Source organism: Hypomesus nipponensis, chromosome 8 (assembly GCF_054491055.1).
Source record: "Hypomesus nipponensis isolate SF chromosome 8, ASM5449105v1, whole genome shotgun sequence".
NCBI lineage: Eukaryota > Metazoa > Chordata > Actinopteri > Osmeriformes > Osmeridae > Hypomesus > Hypomesus nipponensis.
In genome coordinates, this window is record NC_140368.1 from 6,250,054 (window position 1) to 6,270,080 (window position 20,027).

The 20,027-nt window shown below is 53.0% G+C and overlaps 1 protein-coding gene across 8 annotated transcripts in view; it reads right to left on the reverse strand.

The window, feature by feature from the left end:
- Positions 1–20,027, reverse strand: part of scrib (scribble planar cell polarity protein) — a 57,681-nt gene that overhangs the window by 2,293 nt on the left and 35,361 nt on the right. For 2 of the 8 annotated variants that reach the window (XM_084703825.1, XM_084703823.1), the window contains 26 exons: positions 18,958–19,038; positions 17,288–17,548; positions 16,701–16,811; positions 16,365–16,541; positions 16,150–16,266; positions 15,790–15,978; positions 15,531–15,650; positions 15,354–15,410; positions 14,829–14,885; positions 14,464–14,544; positions 10,565–10,636; positions 10,241–10,297; positions 9,661–9,711; positions 9,257–9,382; positions 8,374–8,496; positions 7,898–7,948; positions 7,487–7,624; positions 6,870–7,029; positions 6,476–6,692; positions 6,252–6,341; positions 5,961–6,143; positions 5,197–5,346; positions 4,420–4,559; positions 4,277–4,314; positions 3,723–3,797; positions 1,437–1,491 (listed from right to left, as the gene is read on the reverse strand). In XM_084703825.1, the coding sequence (XP_084559951.1) occupies positions 1,437–1,491; positions 3,723–3,797; positions 4,277–4,314; positions 4,420–4,559; positions 5,197–5,346; positions 5,961–6,143; positions 6,252–6,341; positions 6,476–6,692; positions 6,870–7,029; positions 7,487–7,624; positions 7,898–7,948; positions 8,374–8,496; positions 9,257–9,382; positions 9,661–9,711; positions 10,241–10,297; positions 10,565–10,636; positions 14,464–14,544; positions 14,829–14,885; positions 15,354–15,410; positions 15,531–15,650; positions 15,790–15,978; positions 16,150–16,266; positions 16,365–16,541; positions 16,701–16,811; positions 17,288–17,548; positions 18,958–19,038 (2,977 nt within the window). Of the gene's footprint in view, positions 1–1,436; positions 1,492–3,722; positions 3,798–4,276; positions 4,315–4,419; positions 4,560–5,196; positions 5,347–5,960; positions 6,144–6,251; positions 6,342–6,475; positions 6,693–6,869; positions 7,030–7,486; positions 7,625–7,897; positions 7,949–8,373; positions 8,497–9,256; positions 9,383–9,660; positions 9,712–10,240; positions 10,298–10,564; positions 10,637–11,481; positions 11,896–14,463; positions 14,545–14,828; positions 14,886–15,353; positions 15,411–15,530; positions 15,651–15,789; positions 15,979–16,149; positions 16,267–16,364; positions 16,542–16,700; positions 16,812–17,287; positions 17,549–18,957; positions 19,039–20,027 lie in introns of all 8 variants that reach the window. The other 6 variants (XM_084703829.1, XM_084703824.1, XM_084703827.1 and 3 more) reach the window with 6 other exon arrangements.

A 20,027-nucleotide genomic window follows, 5' to 3' on the forward strand; every position in this document is an offset into this window, starting at 1 on the left:
TTGCCAAGGCTGTGGAGAGGAAGAGGTAGCTCGCTCTGAGGGAGATAGAAGGAGAAGTTTGCAAAGCTAATCTTCCCAGCAACCGGCGGGTGGCTGATGGGAAAGAGGGAGTTTGGTGTTGAAAAGGCACAGTCACCTGCAACAGAAAGCCAACACCCCCGCTGCTACAGACCAGATCAACCAGCTGGTACCAAGTATCTAATCACACTAAACTATCCAGTACGACAGGAAATACTCTACACAAACTGCACTGTAAAGGATTAGGGTCAGTTTTAGTAAATTACATTTCCACTCCTAGGTCAAACTCAAATGTGCCGGTATCATGCTCACAGCACACAAAAATGTCAATATTACATGTTTGCATCAAATGTTGACAACATTATTGTGGATATTTTGAAATATATATTTGTTTTTTTTTACGTAAAAGGAGTCAAACAATCAGATACAACTGACCCCAAACCTTTCCATTCCTTGTTTTAGTCAGTGATTTCATGCAGGCTCTGGAGCGAGGCCAGCATCAGGACCAGTATGACACACACACACACACACACAGAGAGAGCAGGTCGTCTGAACCAGCCGTCTGACACTGGAAGCAGGCCAAGCAGCAAGCCTAGACGACAAGACACCTGTCCCCAGACTGGAGACAGACTAGGGGGCGTCCCGAACCAGAAAAGGAATCCCCTCCCTCAGTCAGCTCCTCTGGTTCACTCCTCCTCACAGATCAGTGGAGGACGGATCCACACAGAGTGGTGCATCTCAGACACCACGACCAGGATATCCAGTCACCTCGGATCAATGAGGGAGTGAACGAGGTTACAGGAGAGGAGACTGTTTTTCTGTGATGGAACACACGTCCTACTCTATTATCAAGCTTAAGGGGAGAAAGAGTGCTACAAACGGAATATCAGACTAAACTACAGTTTTTTCAAACTGAACTAGAGGGTTAGAGCAAAAAAGTGAACACACACACACACCATATGTCACACACACTTAGCCCAAGGTGCTCGCACACACACACAAACACACGGTGTGTGAATCCTACCAAGAAGTGGTTGTTATCCCAGGTAGTCACCTGAATCAGAGGGATAGATATGGTCAGGGATTCTGGCATATTATGGGCCAACCCAACACCTTCGCTGGACATCGGAAAAATGTTACGTTGTGGGTTTTCATTATGTCACGACCGCAATATGATGTTGGTAACTTTTTGGAGTTTGTCTACATACATCACATTGTTAATGCCCAAGGACCATCTAGTGTAGCTCGGTAGCTATAATGAGACACAGTCAGAGTTTACAGCTAAGGACAGTTCTGCAGCTACTAACCCACCGACTCCCCAACAGCTGACTCACTTTCCCTGGTTCAAAGTCTGACGTAATCCAGAGGGTTTTTGGGTAGGGGCAGACAGGCAGGCAGACAGGAGTTCGTCAACTCACCTGGGTTGCTGGAGCCATCGTCAATAAACTGGATGTCATCGACAGCGTCTGGGGACTGGAAGAGAAGCAGTAGAGAGTAAGGGCCTGGGGAGGTTAGGGTGGGGAAGGGGATGTGGGGCCCACCTTTAGTCCCAGGGGCACCTTCACCATGGGTGGGGGCAGAGGCACCTTCACCATGGGTGGGGGCAGAGGCACCTTCACCATGGGTGGGGGCAGAGGCACCTTCACCATGGGTGGGGGCAGAGGCACTGGCAGGAGGAGGGTGCATGGGGCTGAAGACTTGGGCCAAACATTACTTACCAATGCTGTGAAATATTTGGGGTGCGCATGATTTCCCTCACTCGGCATGATGGAACCAACCGATCAGTCCCCAATGGTGCCAATCATGAGGAAAATCAAACGCACCTCAATCACTTAAGTAACAGACCCAGGTCTGGTCCCCCGAACCCGCTTGCCAGAGTTCCACAACAGAAAACCACTCTCTCTTACGAGGGGTTAAGATCCCACTACAGACCCCCTGTAGTCTTCCCCTGGGGGCTGAGAGTTAGGGCTGGGAGGTTAGGGGCAAGAGTCCAGTGAATCCATCAGATCCAGGAGGGAGGGAGGTCCCACAAACCAAACAACCAGGGGGCAAGTGGGTGTAGAAGATGCAGAATAAACAGTTTCAAAACCATCACAAGGAACCAGTTACAGACACAGGACAGAGAGAATCACAGCTCCACCACAAACATCCCACAAAACACAAACTCTGTAGTTTCCCCAGATACCAAGCCTACATTCCGTCTACTCCAGATACCGTTTCGTTTCAGAAGAAACTCCGTCTGTCTGTGAAACTGATCCACAGATTAGACCAGGGCTCTCCCACCCTGTTCCAGGAGAGCTCATTGCTTTGGCTCCAAACCCAATGGTAACAAACCAGGATTTGGCTCATCCACCAATTCGGGTGTGCTTCAGTAGAATTGGTAAGATGCACCTACATTGGAAGGGCGGTAGGTCTCCAGGAACGAGGTTGAGGAACCTTGGACTACACAGTACTGTTCAACATACCAAGCAAAAGCATTGAACTGGTTGCCCCTCCCTCCCCCCCTCCCCACCAAGGCTGAGGGACGTACAGACAACCACAAAAGCTTGACCAGGAACCACAACCACTGAAGGACAAGCTGCCCTTGCTGCACCATCACCACAGGGACCCCCTGCCTCCCTGCCGTCCTCCCCACAAGAACATGCAACATGTCTAGAACATGCCTGTCACGTGTGAAAGTATGTATGGGAACATGCTCCATGTGTGCAGACTTTTCTCTATGCCGGTCAGGCGGGGAATCCCACCCAGGTTAGTGTTATCGATCAGGTTGAGCCTCATTGGTCAGTACTCTGAACAGCTTGAGCTGAGATCCACGCAGCCTCTAGTTAGTTTGAAACCTTCCTGGCAGATGCAGAACCCATGACGGGACATCCAACATGGGAGCCTGGCTGTTTTCTGACCTGCTGGAGCTCACGGAGTGTATAGAGGAGGAAGCGTCAGATGCGTCACAGGCCAGGCTCGTTAAAAAACGACAGGAAGTCCCTTCAAATGAACTCTCCAGTCTCATGCTGCAGCACTAGATCGAGGAGGCCGGTTTGTCACGTCTCTGAGGCTTCCATGTTTAGACCTTCCTTGCTGACGACTATGTGGGTCAGGACAGAGGCAGCAGGCCAGAGGAGTCAGAGCAGCAGACAGCCCTGCAGTGTTCAGAGGGATACCTTATGAGAGAGGGTGGGACTCAGTAGGCTTCCTAGAAGCTGATAGGTTAAAGGGCTGAAATCCCTTGGTTGGTGAGTGAGTGGTGACCATTGTCTGGTGGTGGGTGATTGGTTAGTTGGCTGACATAAGAGAGGGTGTGATTGGTCAGTGTTGGGGATGCTTGAGGATGGTGAGTGGGAGAATGGGGAGGAGTTTGAGAGAAGCCAATGAGGACAGACCATTCTTGCTGGAGGTCAAGATGAACCCAGATCCCAGGGCCTAATTAGGTTACTACTAATCACTAGTACCATTCATAGTAAATCATAGTAGCATATTAGCACGACTGACCAATAACCTTTTGAGTGAATCAAAGATAGCAAGCCCATACCAGAGACAGACGTTGTTAGCCTAAATCCTGGGGAGTCAAAATGGAGGCAGTCTGATAACTGGGGAGGCTATGGGGGAGGAGAGGGGGAGGACTGGGGCAGACGAGGCAGCAGGGAAAGCCAAGGGTCAGGGAGAGGGTGGGGAGGGGCGCTTCTGGAGACTCAGCATGCAGGCAGTACCTGGATGTCGTATACGGGTTTGGAAGAAGGAATGGCAGCAAACTGTCTGTAGTCAAACTTCTTTTCTGACAGGGACTAGAAGGACAGCAAACAGGAGTGACAGGAGGGGACAGGGGAGGACAGGAGAGGTCAACAGAGGCACATGGGAAGGAAAAAGACAAAACATGAAAGAAAGAGGGACACAAAAGGAGGGAAAAGGAAGAGGGAAAGGAGAGGTGGCAGAGGGATGAGTTGATGATTCACACGGTGGAGAGAGAGGTGTGCTTTATGGAAGGTGAGCAATGTGTTCTGGACTCTGATAGGCTGTGATGACAGTGCACGGTGGTAGATCAAATGGAAACGAGTTTTCCAAGCCCATCAACATCGTCTTTCTTCCGCTTAGAATCCCAGAGGAACAGAATCCTTTCAACTCTCAAACGGGTACAGCTACTTTACCGAAAACCAAGGCAAACAATTGTTGAATAAATAAACAATGTCCTGCGGCTCAGGAATGAAAAGCCAATGTCTGAAACTGCTGACTCATGTTCAGAGGGAAGCAGTGGCCTGAGGCTTACCAGTCTGCCTGGTGACGTCACTCCCCGAGGACTCGCATCTGATGGAGAGACAGAGAGGAGACAGAGAGAGAGAGGGGATCAGTAAGCCATGTAAGGTCGCTGAAAAGGTAGGAAGACAACCAAACCCATGAGTGGAAGCTCACCTTCCAGAGGGGTGGGGGAGGGGGTGGGGGCAGGTGAGGGGGACTCGGCCAGCTGGTCCAGAGTGCCACGCTTCTTGCCATCCCGGGACTTGGCAATGACCATCTGGGCCTTCAGCGCATCCTGCTCCAGAGACTTCATCCTGGAGAGGGAGGGAGAGGAAGACAGACAGATTACATGAGGCAGAACATTCTAACACCAGACACAGCTGCTGATCATTCCTAGTCCTGGCTTTCTGTGACTGACCAAACTCATGTAACCTTTACGTAAACCTATGGTTACTTGGGCTCAGAGTACACCTCTACAGCAGAAGGGGCATTCTTGGAGGACTAGGTACGACTATAGACAGCAAGGCAGCGTCAGGTCACAGACTGCTGAAGTCTCACTGTGAGGCTGTGCATTAGTAAGATGAACGATGCGTTAGAGACGAGACAGAAAGGAGAGAGAGAGAGAGAGAGAGAGAGAGAGAGAGAGAGAGAGAGAGAGAGAGAGAGAGAGAGAGGAAGAAAGTAAATAAAGAGACAGAGAAAAGGAGAGATATTGAGCGATAGGCTGAGAAAGAGAGAGAGAGAGATACACAAAGCATATGGACACAGCCATGTGGACGTGCAGAAGCAGGGTGACCAACCAATCAAGAGGCCAGCTGAGGCAGCAAAAGCCAGTGTGCGCGTGGATGTAATTGGACGGCTAAGCCCACAGCGCCCCCCCCCACCCCCACAGCACACTCCCCCACAATGCCGTGCGTGTGGCCCGTGCCGGGCAGGGCCCGAGGAGCAGACCTGAGCTGGGAGGAGGCAGAGGAGGAGGAGGAGGTGGGGGGCTGGGGAGGGGCCGAGGCGGCGCCCTGAGACGCCCTCACCCTGGACTGGTACAGCCTCTTAGCCAGGTCCTGCTCATACTGTTTAACATCCTCCTCCAGGCCATAGGGCCTGGGGCAACCCAGGTAGGAGAGAGAGGGAGGGAGGGGAGGGGGAGAGGAAGACACCAGGGTGGAGGAGAGGACAGGAAAACGAGACAGACAGACAGGGCACAGGGACACAAAGAGGGGGGAGGGGAAAAAAAAGCATAGATGGGAGGTAAAACATTGAGAAGACTAGGGAAGAGAGAGAGCGAGAGAGGTGAAAGATTAAGGATGAGAACAGCAGGCAGAGAGTTTAGACAGGAGTTGGGACGTCACAGTGTGGTCCACGGGACCCTGGACTTTGGACAGGACCAACAGACGGGGTTTCCCAGAACCTTATCTCACGATGCTGATCGTTTATGTTGGTTCTTCTCTTCGCTTTTGCCTCAAAGTGGGCGTTCGAGTTCAAAGTTCTGTCCTATTTTTAGAGAAACTAAAACTTGTGGATCAGGGAGAATATGAGGATTTCACATGAAGAGAGGGACACAGGAGAGGAAACAGATGAGGAGGTTAGGGAGGAAGAGAGAAGTCCTGGGTCCTAGAGCCTGCCCCACATCTTCATCTCATGTCCATACCTGGGGTGTGTTTATTTCAGTCAAAACCATCTAGATCAGTGTGTTGGGGGGGGGGGGTGTTGTCTACCTGGCTGCCCTCCACATGGCCCTCTTCTCGGCCTCCAGGGCCCGCTTCTCGGCAGGGGACAGGTCCTTGTCGGAGGGCATGGCCAGCTCAGGGCTCTGCATCCTCAGCCGCTCCTGCTGCCGCCGCTCAGCCTTGGCCGTCCGGATGGGAGCCCCTGACTCCCCTGGGTACACCGGGATCAGGCTGGACACACACACACACACACACAGGGACACACACACACACAGTTAGAGTGCTACACAGTCAGGCACATTCCTACTGTGATACACACACACGTCATGTTGTAAATACCCCGTCATGGAGTTGGGTCTCTGCTCCAGCCTGAAGCTCTCCTCCATAGAGTTCCTCGGAGAGTCTCCTTTCCCATCGACTGAGGAGGGCCTGCACACACACACACACACACACACACACAACACCGTCACACTACAGCCTTCACGGAGGGTCCTAAGGGCCTCTCACGAGGCTTCTCTCACAAGGATGAGAGGATGACAGAGATGAAAACTAAAGTTGTGTACCCTGAGCTGCCACAGTAACTGGGGGGCGTGGCATTGTAGCTGGGAGGGGTGGAGCAGTGTCTAGGGGGCGTGGCCACACTCTCCACCTTGTACTCCACCCCGTCCAGCAGAACCTTGCCATGGGCCTTCATGTCAGCCATCTGCTTGGCCAGGTCCTCCTCCTCCTCCTCCTCCTCGTCCAGGAGGAACTCCCGGGGCCGCTGGTCCAGCATCCTCGCTGGGATCACAAGTGGGATCAGAGAGAGGTCCGGTTACTGTGAACATTTCATGTAGTGGCAAACTGGATTCTTTTACTAACTCCATTTCTGTCAGCAGTAGGCATAGCTAGTCTTGCTCTTACATTTCTGTCTGATCTGAAGCGTTTGGCTGAGAACACGTAGGTGAGCTGTCATACCTTCCTCCTCCTTCATCTTCTTCAGGTCGTCCTCTCCCACCAGGGACACGCGGGGCTTGGGCTTGTCTGGGGTCTGCTGCTTCACGTCGATCTCAAAGTACTTCTGGCGGTCTCTGAAGGAGCGCTGCTCGGGGCTGCCCCTGCCTCCGGGGGAGGGCGTCTGGAGGGGCGAAGCACAGGGATAGGACGGTTTGAATGAGAGGGGGTGGAGGTTTGAAGAAGGTGAGGCCGTCATAGTGAAGCTTCAGGATGGGACGGTGAGGATGAGAGAACACAGTCCCATAGGTCCCCCAAGACCAATCATACACAGCTCGGAAAAACAGACCAATCACCACGTATCTCTAGAAAAGAATTTCGATGTTTGATTATTTGCCGATTATTTGCCCAAAGATAAAGAAGGATGCAACGCGGGGAAAGAACAAGCATAGCGAACGAAGCGGTCCAAATCGCAACCCAACACCATCCACTCTGATTACGAGTCTGATCAGTGGGCCTGTCATGCCCTGCCCACCGCCGCCACCACAGCAGCCAAGAAGACCACAGCCCCACTGAAGCCACGGGGGGGGGGGGGGGTTTGAACCCTGGACGTAGCGGCGGGGGCGGTTGGGGGACAGTACCTTCAGCTCCAGGGAGGGTCTGGAGAGGCGTGGCACAGCCGCCAGACTCAGATACTCCCGGCGGTCAGGAGAGAGAGGGGACATCAGCCCCACCCCCCCCTCCACCTCATCCTCAAACACCTCGTTGTACAGTTGAGGCTGGAAGAGCCACACAAGTGGTCAACATGACGTTGTCATGACGTCAGCCCGACGGGGGAACAACCATGTCAAGGCCGCTAGGCAGGCTTTCCTTTGACACTCGTTACTTCACATGTAAGTGGGAACCTCGTCCCTTGTACACAGGCCTTTGTTTCACGACTAAACATACCCAAGACATTTATTTTACCAAATAAAAGAAGACTAGGGCAGCATGGAAAACTGACAAAACGTCGAAAAGAGTTGTAATCTTTGATGTGTTCATGAACCACTCACCTCTGGAGACGGTTGCATGGAGTGGACATTGTTCCTCAGGCCATAGAGATCCTGTTGATGAACACACAGAGGAGAAGAGGGTGAGAAAGATTGGAGTAGGAGAGGGAGAGAAACAGGGAACAACAAACAAATACTGGCGTGGAGAAGGACAGGCACCTCAAACGCGAGACACAAAGAGAGAGAGAGAGCAGGCGATGACCGGTAAGACAACAGCAACTTCACACACGGGGATGACTCCAGAAATCTAAATGGCGGTCAGAGAGACCAGGACCAGACTGTACAAAACCAATGATGACGACACGACTGCATTCCACACAGGAGAGGAACCACAGGCCCCCCCAACAGGGCGGCAGGCGGAAACGGCAGCGCCGCTGGTGGGGCAGGAGGGGGGGTGGGGTACGGCACACAGGGGCCACGACCAACCACGGCATGCGAGTACGTCGCCACCCAGGAGGATTCTGGGTAGCCCGGCCTACCTGCGGCGGCTCCAGCACAGCGTGGGAGTGAGGCACGGCGGCAAACGCCTTGTATGCCTGCTTGATATTCAGAGGGAACTCGTCTGGCGAGGCGGGGGAGGGGGCGCGAGGCTGCAGGGGGGTCTGGAGGGGCGAGAGGGGAGGGAGGGAGGGAGGGAGTCCATGTGGTGGGGGAAGCCAGAGGGGAGGAGGAAGTGGAGGAGAGGACAGAGACATGGAGAGGGGAGACAATGAGAACACGGCAGACAGAGGGAGAGCAGGTGGCTGCATGCGGCTCTGGTGTCGTGTGGAGGAGAGAGGAGGAGACAGGAGGAGACAGGAGGGCTGAGAGAGGAGGGGGATGAGGCGGACGATGAGGTGGACGATGAGGCTACGGTGTGGACACACCTGCGCCATTCAGTCATAAACAAGAAGACAGGGAGGTTAAACCCAGCGCTGTGTCATGGCTATGGGCCATGGCCCCTCGGCCATATGGAATGTAAAAGGACATTCCGGGACCTTTTGTCCAACGGAACATTCCGGAACAACCATGTGACGCCTCCGGCATCCGTGTCGCTTTCACAGCGTGTTGCCTGCAACACACCTCCAGCAAACACCATGAAGGTGGATTAACAGTAGAGACAAGGCGAGCGATCAGCCACACTGATCAGCCTCCTAAACGGCGTTTGCCTACTCAACTCTTTGGTGTTCAGCTTCAATACTATCAGGAAATCATTTGGTTACAATGAGCCTTTGTGACCTTGTGGCCCCCCAAAGTGGGAGGCCCCTGGCCAGTGGTAAGGGCTACACTGGCACAGACAGCTGCCCAGAGCTGAAGAGAGAGAGAGGGGGGGGTCTCAGCCCTGGGGGGCAGTCTGCCCTAGGAGGTGGTGAGGGGTCTTACAGGGGTTTGGGAGTTGATGGGGGAGGGGCCATGTTGGAAGGGGTTGGGGCTGGCGTGTCCGTCCGGCGTAGCGGGGGAGGTGCTGGGCCGGCCTCGAGACAGAGGCTGGATGGCCCCCGGCCTCGTCTGCAGGGGGGGGGGGGGGAGACAAACACAACAGTCACTCCAGGTACAGTATTACTAAACAATCTGCATCACCTCAGAACTACTGACCTCAAAACAGCAGAGATAACATTACAGCAAACACAGAACACACATTATAATAGAACTATATCAACCAAAAATATACATGTGACTCAGCCACAGTAGTCTAAAAGCTCAAACTTGATGGTGACAATGGCAATGATAATGCATGTGTTGGTGTCACTAGGCCAGGATGTAGAGTGGTGGTCATTGACACTCACGGATGAGGAGTTCTCCTTGGCAGTGGAGTTGGAAGTGAAATGGATGCTGGCCTGGAAGACAACAGAAGAATGTGTTGACACGATGCCTTGCATGAGCACCAGTGTCCCCCGCACATGGGCTAGCTTCTCCAACACATACAGCAACCGACAGGCCAAACCTTTCGATTCAGCCCCATTCCTGTAGCAGCCTACATGCACACAGCATAACCACCACATGGACCGCAGACTGCCATAGCTGTCCTGACCTGAAGGGGGAGCCATACTCAGCAAGGCCAGAGAAGCAAAGCTTTTGTATTACACAGCATTAACGCTATCGACAGGTTACATGCCCAATATGGGCTTTTAGGCATCTTAGAAAAGATACCATTCACACTCATTTGCTTTTCCTTGATCTAACTCAGATTTTAATGCACAACAGTGGTCAAAAAGCCTGCCGCTGCCTATCAGACACAGGCACACTGACTCCACTACAGGATCTAAGTCTAGTTCTGCAGAAAGCATCCGGGGTCAGTGGGTGAACATGGCGATCAAGCAGAGGCATGCTTTTACGACTGGCAGGGCCCGGGGTAGGGCCACTTACGAAACGGGTCTCCCTGCCCCCTCCCAGGGAGCTGGAGGAGGAGGAGAGAGAGCTGGGCTAGGGGGAGGGGAGGGGCGGTGGAGGAGGAGGAAAGGAGGGTCAAGGTATGCATATGGATATGCATACACTACACTTTGTCTCTTTTTTTTTTCCAATGGTGAAAGACAGGCTATGACTGATCTATCCTGTCAACCTCAAAGAGACTCGTGGAGAAGCAGAACCAGATGAAAGAGGGTGTGGAAGCAGGTTTGGTGATTGTATGAGGGGTGAGGTGGCTCTTGACTGACATGTGTGTGTGTGCGTGTGTGTGTGTGTGGAGCTTACCGGCTGTAAGCTGGGGGAGTAGGGGGCATCTCTCACGGGGCTTTCTGTCCTCTGGGGTTCAGTGGAAGGCGCCTGAAGACAAAACACAGCCACACTTTGAGCAGCTGTTCTCACTTCCACCTTGTCTATTGGCCAGTGCAGTGATAGGAGGAGGGATTTGTGCAAACAACAAACAAGAAAAACAACAAGGGTTTAGCCGTTTGGTTCCAGAGCTGTTTGAGGTGTAGACGGTGGGATCAACCACAAGCCCCCTCGGAGCAGCCTTCCTCCATACAGTGCACGATCCTGCACAGTCTCATGTTGCTTCATACTCTGGATGTCAGCACAGAGGCTGCTGGCCCTCACACTGCACCTCACAGCTGTCAGCCTCACATTCCTGACGGTGCTGGACAGCCAGCGGGAGCGCCACCCTGCAGGACGGCCCAGGGGGACAGAACCGCTTCCCCGCTCCCTGGCTCTGTCACCACAGCAGTCTGAACCCTCAAACAGAAAATGGGAAAACTCCAGGCTGAAGAGCTCTGGGTCGAAGCGTCCCCATTGAGACAAGATCAGACCTGACAGTACTAACTGGTTTCTGAAGACTAGTTTTCCTTTTTCTGTTTGAGTTCTCATACAACCCCAGCTCCCAGCAAAGACACTTCTGGAATATGCACATGTTCTTACTTTTAGCTCAGTTTCTCCATCACCACATCAAACCCACATGCTGCTCTCATTATCCTGGGTTGTTAGTTTTCAAAAGAGATGACCCCCACGAGCTAACAAGCGATGATTATGAGGCTCGTTAAACGCTCACACAGCTGCACGTTGGTCAGGTGGTTGGATGAGACGAGGGGGCTGGGGTGGAGGAGGGTTATTCTACGTCCGGACCGCTGTGACATCACACCATGCTGCTTCAAACCCACACACAGGCCTCTTGCCTTGTTGAACAACCAGGGCTGCAGTTGCCCCTGCTTCCCGTAGCCCACCGGAGGCCCTGATAGGATGCGCTCCGCAGACGGGCGGCCCTTGCCCTTGCGATTGGCCACCAGGAAAGGGTTTTCGCTGAAGCAGATTGGCTGAGAGTCCACCAGGCACTCCTCTTCTTCTTCTTCTTCGCCGGCCGAGGGCGGGACTTCCTGTCTGGCCGAGGCCGCCGAGTCAGCTTGTTGTTGCTGGGAGGGATGGAGGGGGTCCCTCTCTGAGCTCAGAGCGGGGTGAGTCTGACAGGGAGGAAGGACATGGGAGTCCGTGTAGAGGGAGGTGGAGGGTTGGCCCAGGCCAAAGCCCAGGGGCTCTAATGGGACCAGCAGGGGGGTCTCCATGATATCAGCCTCACTGAGAGAGGGGGAGAACTGGGGAGGAGGCTGAGAGAGGGAGGAGAGGGGGGAGATACAGTGAGACTGAAGTGATAGGAAGCAACGCAGAGTGAGCAAGGGAGAGATAGACAGGGGAGCAGAAGTGATAGCAGCTCTATCCTTCTCTAACTAGAGACACACTGAAGATAAAGACACACAAGCCAGGAGGCGTGTACAGTAAATGTGCACACGCACACACACACACACACACACACCCTAAAATAACACAAACTATCAGTGAAGTGGAACACTTAAACCCCAGTACATCGTTCTCCTGTCTGAATCTGTGCCTCCAAGTTCCTCATATGGGTGACTGGTGGTTAGAGAACACGTGTATTAATCCTCTGTACCATGGCTGGGGAGGGTTTAAGAAGCAGAACATTGTTGTCTGACAAACTGCACTCTGACAAATACACAAAGGTTTGAAAGGTCAGTTGGTTTAAACTTAACAGTGCGCTGAGCGATCTAGCCGTGTCATGGCGTGGGAAGGCATGGCCTTGGCATTAGTCACCATGACACGTCTCCAGCTGCCCCTGACCAGTCTGGGAGAGAGCCTCCAAGAACTGGCATTGTGACACATCTTATTAAGGCTCTCGACAAGGCCAGTATCTGTGGCCTGTAGCATTGGGGTCAGTGGGGCGGAATGTGAACCAGTACTTTTTTGGCTGAGGTACATAAGACAGTGGGGGACAGCTGGGAATAGGGGGTGACGTGGTGGAGGGGGGTGTTAAGATGCCAGCATACCATCACGATGAGGTCTCAGCCAGGGGACCAGGAATGGGCGGAGCTAGGAGGAGTCACCGACTAAACCGGTGAATGACACTGCACTCTCTATTCACGGCAATAGAGAACAGGATCTCTACATACTGTACCACAAACACAGCAGCGTACTTTATATTTTGTATTAATTTCCAATATACTGCCAAATCCATTTAATGACAGGATGGAATGAATAATTGAGCAAATAAATGAATGAAAACGAATGAACCAACAAATCAGAACCAAAGAACAAACAGTCAGTTTGCTGTTTCTAGCTCTTTCTGTCCTATGGTGCCTACATGGGTACTGTCTATCTCTAAAGCACAGCCCAGCCAGGCCCAGCATAGGAACAGCAGCAGGGATATGTAAGTTAAGCACCACCGGGAGAACATGGCCCAGTATGGACTTAAACAGGACACAGCTTGACCCATAGGAAACAAAGTATTAACAGGAATGAGTGATTGTCAGAACAGATAGTGGACATCACATACACACGAGAGCTAAATTCCTCAATGAGATAGATAGTCCTCAGTACTATACAAATATGACAGACAGAAGTAGGGGCCCAAAGCCAGCCAAATATGAGATCCGACACACGCACACACATGGAAGAAGGAGAGGAAAGAAGGAGAGGAAAGAAGGAGAGGAAAGAAGGAGAGGAAAGAGAAATCAGAAGTGATAGAGCGAGCAGGACAGAGAGCTGATCCACCCCAGGCATACTCACTCTGGTTTGGAGACAAGACTGGAACCAGGACCAGAGGCTGCAGTACCGAACAGTACAGTAGGTCCACGCACATGGAACTATTCCAGGGACAATGGCTGCCCGCACTGGGACACTTTTCCATGTCTGGTGGGGGGGGGGGGGGGAGTGTTCCCCTCCCTTTCAAAGCCTGAACCCACCCACCTCTCCCTTCCCTTCCAGACACCCTCCAATCACAGCCAGGACGGAGTTTAAAATAAGCCCCACAAGAAGAGGCTGAGAGGGGGGCGGCCAGCTGCCCCCCCCCCCCCTCCCCCTCACACCTCTCCCTATCAGCCCAGAGTCTGGAGAAAAGAGCTTTGTGGCCTGAAGGGCCTTTCCTTCACCACACCAGCTATTTTAGCTGTGGAAGTTAATGGTCGTTGCTAATGCTTATATACTGTTTTAAAGCACGTCTCTCTCCATGTCACCAGAGCCTTATGAACAGCCTTGGTGTTGGTTTTGGTCTTCTTAACTGACTCTCTCAGTGGGGTGGGTCCTTCCTTCAGGCCTGACAGCTGGGGTTCGGTGTTGCTGTGGGTTTCTCTTTTTCCTGACGGGGGGGGAAGGTGACTGGGGAGGGTGTGCTCACTTTGTCCAGCGGATCCCATCTCTTGGTTTGTAGCTTGGTGTGACACAGAGACTTTGGTGGTGAGGAATTCAGGACACCAAGATGTTTTTGTGTGTGTGTGTGTTCACATTCCCCCTCCACCATACCGAGGCACCTGCTTAGGCGGGGGTCAGAGGTCACAGAGGAGTTCCCGGGGGAAACACACAGTGGATTCCAAGAGGGAGGGGGGCGGGGGGGGGGGCTGGCTATTCTGGCCCTGAAGGCCAATTCCAATAGGGGTACGGAATAACAAATCCAGAAGTTTTACAGCCCTGCCTAGGATTACAGGGACTAGGACATAGCCGTAAATCTGCACATCTATGTTTGAACAAGCCCTCGGGGTATGAATGCCAGTTTGAACAACCAAGCTTACTCATGCCATAACCCTGCTTTCATCCCTTAAAAAAATAAAAATAAAAAGAATCCTAAAACCAAACTAAAGAGTAGGAGGCCTTACCCTGTTGACCTTCTGCAGGCTGGTGGTGGGCAGGGCTGCCAGGGTCCTGTAGTCCAGCTTGAGCGGCCCTGAGCTCAGGCTCTGAGGAGAGAGCAGAGCACCAGGGTGAGATTCCCACCCACCTGGAGACCATCACCTACTCAGAGACACGCTCTCATCTCTGTGGCAACCATCAAGATGGAGGTGGACAAGCACTGAAGCCCCATGCATTCACAGACAACGCAAACCCTTCCTGTGTGTTAGCTCCTGAGGGGCAGGCAGCTAGCCCTGCCCGGTCCCGTACCCCCTCTCCTGGTCGCCAGGGAGTAGGGGGTCCCAGGCTCGCCCCCGAGAGGGGCAGGGGGGAGGGGGGGGGGGCGTCTCACCTCGGTCTCCTCTTCTAGCAGACGCGTTGCCTCCTCTCGCTCCAAACGCATGCGCTCCTTCACCACGATAGAGGGGGGAAGGAGGAGGAGGAGGGAGGACATTCAGCCACACCCAGCCACGCGCACACACACACACAATGAGGATGCAAAGTGAAAGAAAAGTGGAAGGGCGAAGGGATGCGCAGAGTCAAATGAACGGTGAAAAGGACAAGAAGAAGGTGGAGGGACGGGATGAAGGGGTATGGAATGGTGGATCCAAACACATTGTGGAAGAAGGGAGGGGAGGACAAGGAAAGAGGGGTAGAGAGAAGAGAGAGGATAGAAGCCACACACGTTAGAAAGTGCTCCGGTCTGGGACGCGGTGACAGAAAAAAAAAACAGCATGCCAGCTCAAAAGGACGTCACTATATGAGGCCATGAAGCAGAGGAGGAGCTACGTAAGCCATCTTTAAACAGAGAAGAAGAACCGGAATCCGGCTACTTCCTGTCTTCGACCTGACACAGGCGTTTCCTGTCGCCACTCACCACTTTCTCCATTTCCTCTCTCTCCCACTGGGACGTCTCCCTCACCATCTCCGACTCCTACACAACACACACACGTTCTCTTTATCCTGCACATTCCTGACAGAAGTTGTGTGTGGAAAAAAGTGTGATTTAGTGAGGTCAACGTGTGTTAGTGGTCCATGCGTGTGAGATTCGAACCTTCTGCAGTATCTCCATCTCCTCTGGGCTCAGGTCTCTGTCTATAGATGAGATGCTCTCCATGCTGTTCTTGCGGACGATGTTCCCGGCAAACGGGTTGGCGATGATTCCAGGTGAAGCCTAAACACAGGAACGTGTCCATGTCAGGCCAATGACCATGGTTACCGCGGCACAAACATTTTTTACATCTATTTATTCACCCAGCCCACCCAGGCAAACATTTCGCCTCTATATACCCTCGTCCCTCCGTCCAGCTCACCTCTATGGTGGCGGCGTTGCCGGGGTCGAAGCCGTCACACACCAGCATGAGCAGGGTGTCTCCCACGGCGCGGAGCACCCGCACCGCCTCCGTGTGGGTCATCCCCAGCAGGCTGTGGTTGCTCACCTCCAGGATGCGCATGCCCACCTGCAGACGGCCGTCCCTGGCCGCCGCACCGCTCGAGCTCACCTGCAGGGGGCGGAATAACATCAAGTCCTCGAAATAACGATGGCCAATTCATGGTTCAGGTATACAAAAGATTCATAAAAATACAAAAAAATTGCATAAAAAAAAAGTTGTGGTAACCAGATAATAAGTGTAGTAAATGAATCCATTGATATTGTGATGGAGGGGAGGCACCTTGGAGATGAAGATGCCCTCGTCAGTGGGGTCGAAGGGGTTGCCAGCGTGGCCCTTGGCACCGCCACGGATACTGATGCCCAGCTTCTCTCCTGGCTGCTTCTGGATGACTATTTCCTGATATGGACACACAGGTCAGACACAGTATACCATAGTAAAAAAAAGTGTGTGTAGGCTGTGTGTGTGTGTGTGTGTGTGTGTGTGTGTGTGTTTACCTGCATCCCTGGCGGCGAGGGGTCCCTGCGCACCAGCATGCGGATCTCCTGCTTATTGGACAGCAGAGCTCTGACCGCTTCCTGGTGGGTGGCGTGCCGCAGGTCGATGCTGTTGACCTCCAGGATACGATCTCCAACACGCAGGCCGCTCTGACACGCCAGGCCATGCGGAATCACCTGACGCGGACAGAACACACCAGGAAAGAGAGAGAGACAGAGAGTAAAAGAAAAGGGAGAGGGGGATGAGAGAAGAGATTAGACAAGACAGATACGAGAGCGATTGATTTATGGATGAACAGACGGGACAGAAGCAGAGGAGACATCCTCCGGCTGCACCTTGGAGATGAACACCCCCGGCTCACTGATGCCAAACGGGTGACTGGCGTGGTCGCTGCCTCCCACAATGCTCAGCCCGAGAGGGCCTCCTGCCTTCACCAACATCACTTCCTACGGAGAGAGGAATACGAGAACTAAGGCACAGCATCATTTCCCATTGCTCCAAAGTGGGGGGGAAAACAGGAAGGGAGGCTAGGGTGGGGGGCTAAAACAAACCACATTCAAGTCTATGAGACATGCCACGGGTCAGGTCTACCACGGGCCTAGCCTACAGGACAGCACTGGAGCTCTCCAGGAACAGGGTGGGAGAGCCTAGCTCTGCTGTAGGGAACAGAAAACCTTCTCAGCCCTCATACCGTGCACCATCTTCTCTGGAGCTGGACAGCGTTGGAGGAGAGGACCAGATGAAGACTGATTACAACTGGAGCTTCAAATCCACAGCTCACACAGGTGTCCCCCCCCCCCACCCCCCCATTAAAACCAATAACCCATTCATCGACTACCCACCATCACCTACCCACAAGTCCTGACCCTCATCCCCTTCCCCCACCTCGATTGGAGAACTCGTCCCTCTTATGCAGCCTCACCTCTATGGGGTACTCATCCTCCAGCGGCTGGCTCAGGTGGTTCCCGTGGGGGGAGAGGCGCTCGTCGGTGGGGTCCTCCTGGTCGGGGGAGTCGGAGGGCTCTGGAGGTGGAGGGGAGTGTGCGCGGGCGCGGGACTGGCCCGGGGAGCCCCCCGGGGCCGCCTGGTCCCGCTCCACCAGGAGGGCGATGGTGGGGGAGGTGCCGGTAAGCAGCGCTACTGCCTGGTCATGTCTGGCCTCTGTCATGTCTACACCGTTGATCTGCACCGACAGCAAAACCAACCCGGGCATCAGTCCTACTGGCCAATAAGCACTCGGCTGAACGAGCCCACATTCATTAGGACCGGCCACTCAGGAGCAGCCAGCACAAATGCATGCTGGGTAATGATCAGGACGAAACGTGAGCTGTCACAATAACTTCTACGATTCACAGCTAAACAAGAGAAGAAGACAAAAAGTTCTTTCTCGATGCAAATACTTCAAAATAGATTTGAAACATCTCACTTAACACTTTATAAAGTTTGCGGGGGTGCTCCACAGGCATGAGTGCAGCACCACAGTGAGTGTGATATTAGGAAGGGAGCCAGCACCCATAGAGGAGAGACAGGCAGAAAGACAGCGAGCAGGGAAGGAGGGGGGAAAGGACAGTGGGAGGAGCTAAGGGCTGCCATATGAGCGCCAAGCCAGTGAGTCTGTGTGGAAGCAGAGGCCAGCCGCACGTGATAAGACGTCCTCGCCCACATCACTGGATCGCCGTGTTCCCTGCCATCTCCTCAGCACATAGATATGTTAGCAGAGGACTAACCTTCTCCTAAGGGTATTGCCAAAACATATTTGGGTTTTTGGTTAGCTTAGCATACACTAAATGTTACTATTAGGGGCAGTCCATGCGTTTGAGTGATGCTCGAGAGTCTAGCTGACTTATTAAAGACCTGAGGGAGACATACAGAAGCCAACACTGACCCGTCAGTACCGGCTCTTACCATTGGCTGATTAGATGCTGCTGCGTCTGCTGCCATGGTAATACATGCGGTTACCATAACAGCAGGCACAGAGGGTTTGTTCACCCCCCTCCCCCCCACGCCCCCCATCACCAAGCAGGCAAGGAGATGGTTTGTGCATTAGTGGCCATGCAGAGAGAGAGAAGGGGGGGGGGGGCGCGGATAGGGAGAGAGAGTGCGTGAGACACATTTGAGGGAGCAGAAAGAGAGATTTCACTTCCTAGTTTCCCTCAGAAGAAAAGGAGGAGGACAAGAGAGAATGTTATGACTCAGAGCCCAGGCCACGTGTCAACACAGTAGGAGAGATACACACCCCCGAAATCAATGCAGATGTGAATAAATCATGGGGAATTCATGGAACAATGATGTTACCATGCTACACGCAGGCTAGGCTAGGCTAAGCCCGACCAAGTGACACACGACGGCAGCACACCGCTGGGGCTCTGTTTGAATACTCGAGAACGCATCACATGTCCGTTTGTGATGGAATATGACGGGATGGGTGCTAAACGAGTGCTGCCAACACAGATGCGACCAATCCCGTTATATCAGGTCAGTGATCTTTCCCTGGAGGATGGAAGGAAGCATCTGTGTGGATGTCAAACCGGGCCATCGCCCTGGAGCCAAGGGATGGAGGGATGGGGGAGGAGGTGTGGAGGCGTGACTCACGGAGAGGACCCGGTCTCCCACTCGCAGCGTGCTGTCTCTGTGGGCGGCCCCGCCCTCGGCGATGCGGGAGATGTAGATAGCCTGGGCGAGAGATGGAGGAGAGAGAGGAGAGATAAAGACATGGAGAGAGAGAGAGAGGAAAGAGGGAGGAGAGACAGAGATAGAGAGATAGAGAGATAGAGAGATAGAGATAGAGAGATAGAGAGATAGAGATAGAGAGAGAGAGAGAGAGAGAGAGAGAGAGAGAGAGAGAGGAAAGAGGGAGGAGAGATAGAGATAGATAGAGAGAGAGAGAGAGAGAGAGAGAGAGAGAGAGAGAGAGAGAGAGAGAGAGAGAGAGATAGAGAGAGAGAGAGAGAGAGAGAGAGAGAGAGAGAGAGAGAGAGAGAGAGAGAGAGAGAGAGAGAGAGAGAGAGAGAGAGCGAGAGGAGATAGAGAGATGAAGGAGAGAGAGAGAAACACTCAGCCCACATTGAACACAGCAGTAGTGCAGAGGCAGCAGCAGTTCAACAGTGTAACACTGTGGTCCAAGTATGGTGGGATGGGATCAGGAAGAATCTAGGGTACTGGCTGTTTATACAGACTTTACATGAAGTCACCGGTGGATTTTAAATGATCCATCTAGAGAATTGGGGTGAGATGATGTTCAAGCCTTCCTAGTCCAGCCTTTAGGCTTTTTTGGGAAGTTTTCTCATCTAAGGGGAAACTGACAGGAGACTGCGGAAACAGGCTGCAATTCCATGCTGAAAACCATGCCAGCCAGTCAAGTCTGAGTGAGTCTGTGTGTGTGTGTGTGTGTGTGTGAGTCTGTGTGTGTGTGAGTGTGTGTGTGGGGGTTGTCAGAGGGTCAGTAGGGGACCATATCCCATGATGATGACCTCACAGTCTAAATATAAGCCTCATTCAGTCACTAACACCAGCTTAATACCTAGCTAGAGATCTCTGGGAAGAACTTTGGAACTGTCAGCGAAATGGCTCGACCTTTTTTCCCCTCTAATGTCAATGACTAACTCAGCCACTCCAATTAAGACAGAGCCCCACTAATGTCACTCCAGGCAGAATATAAACCA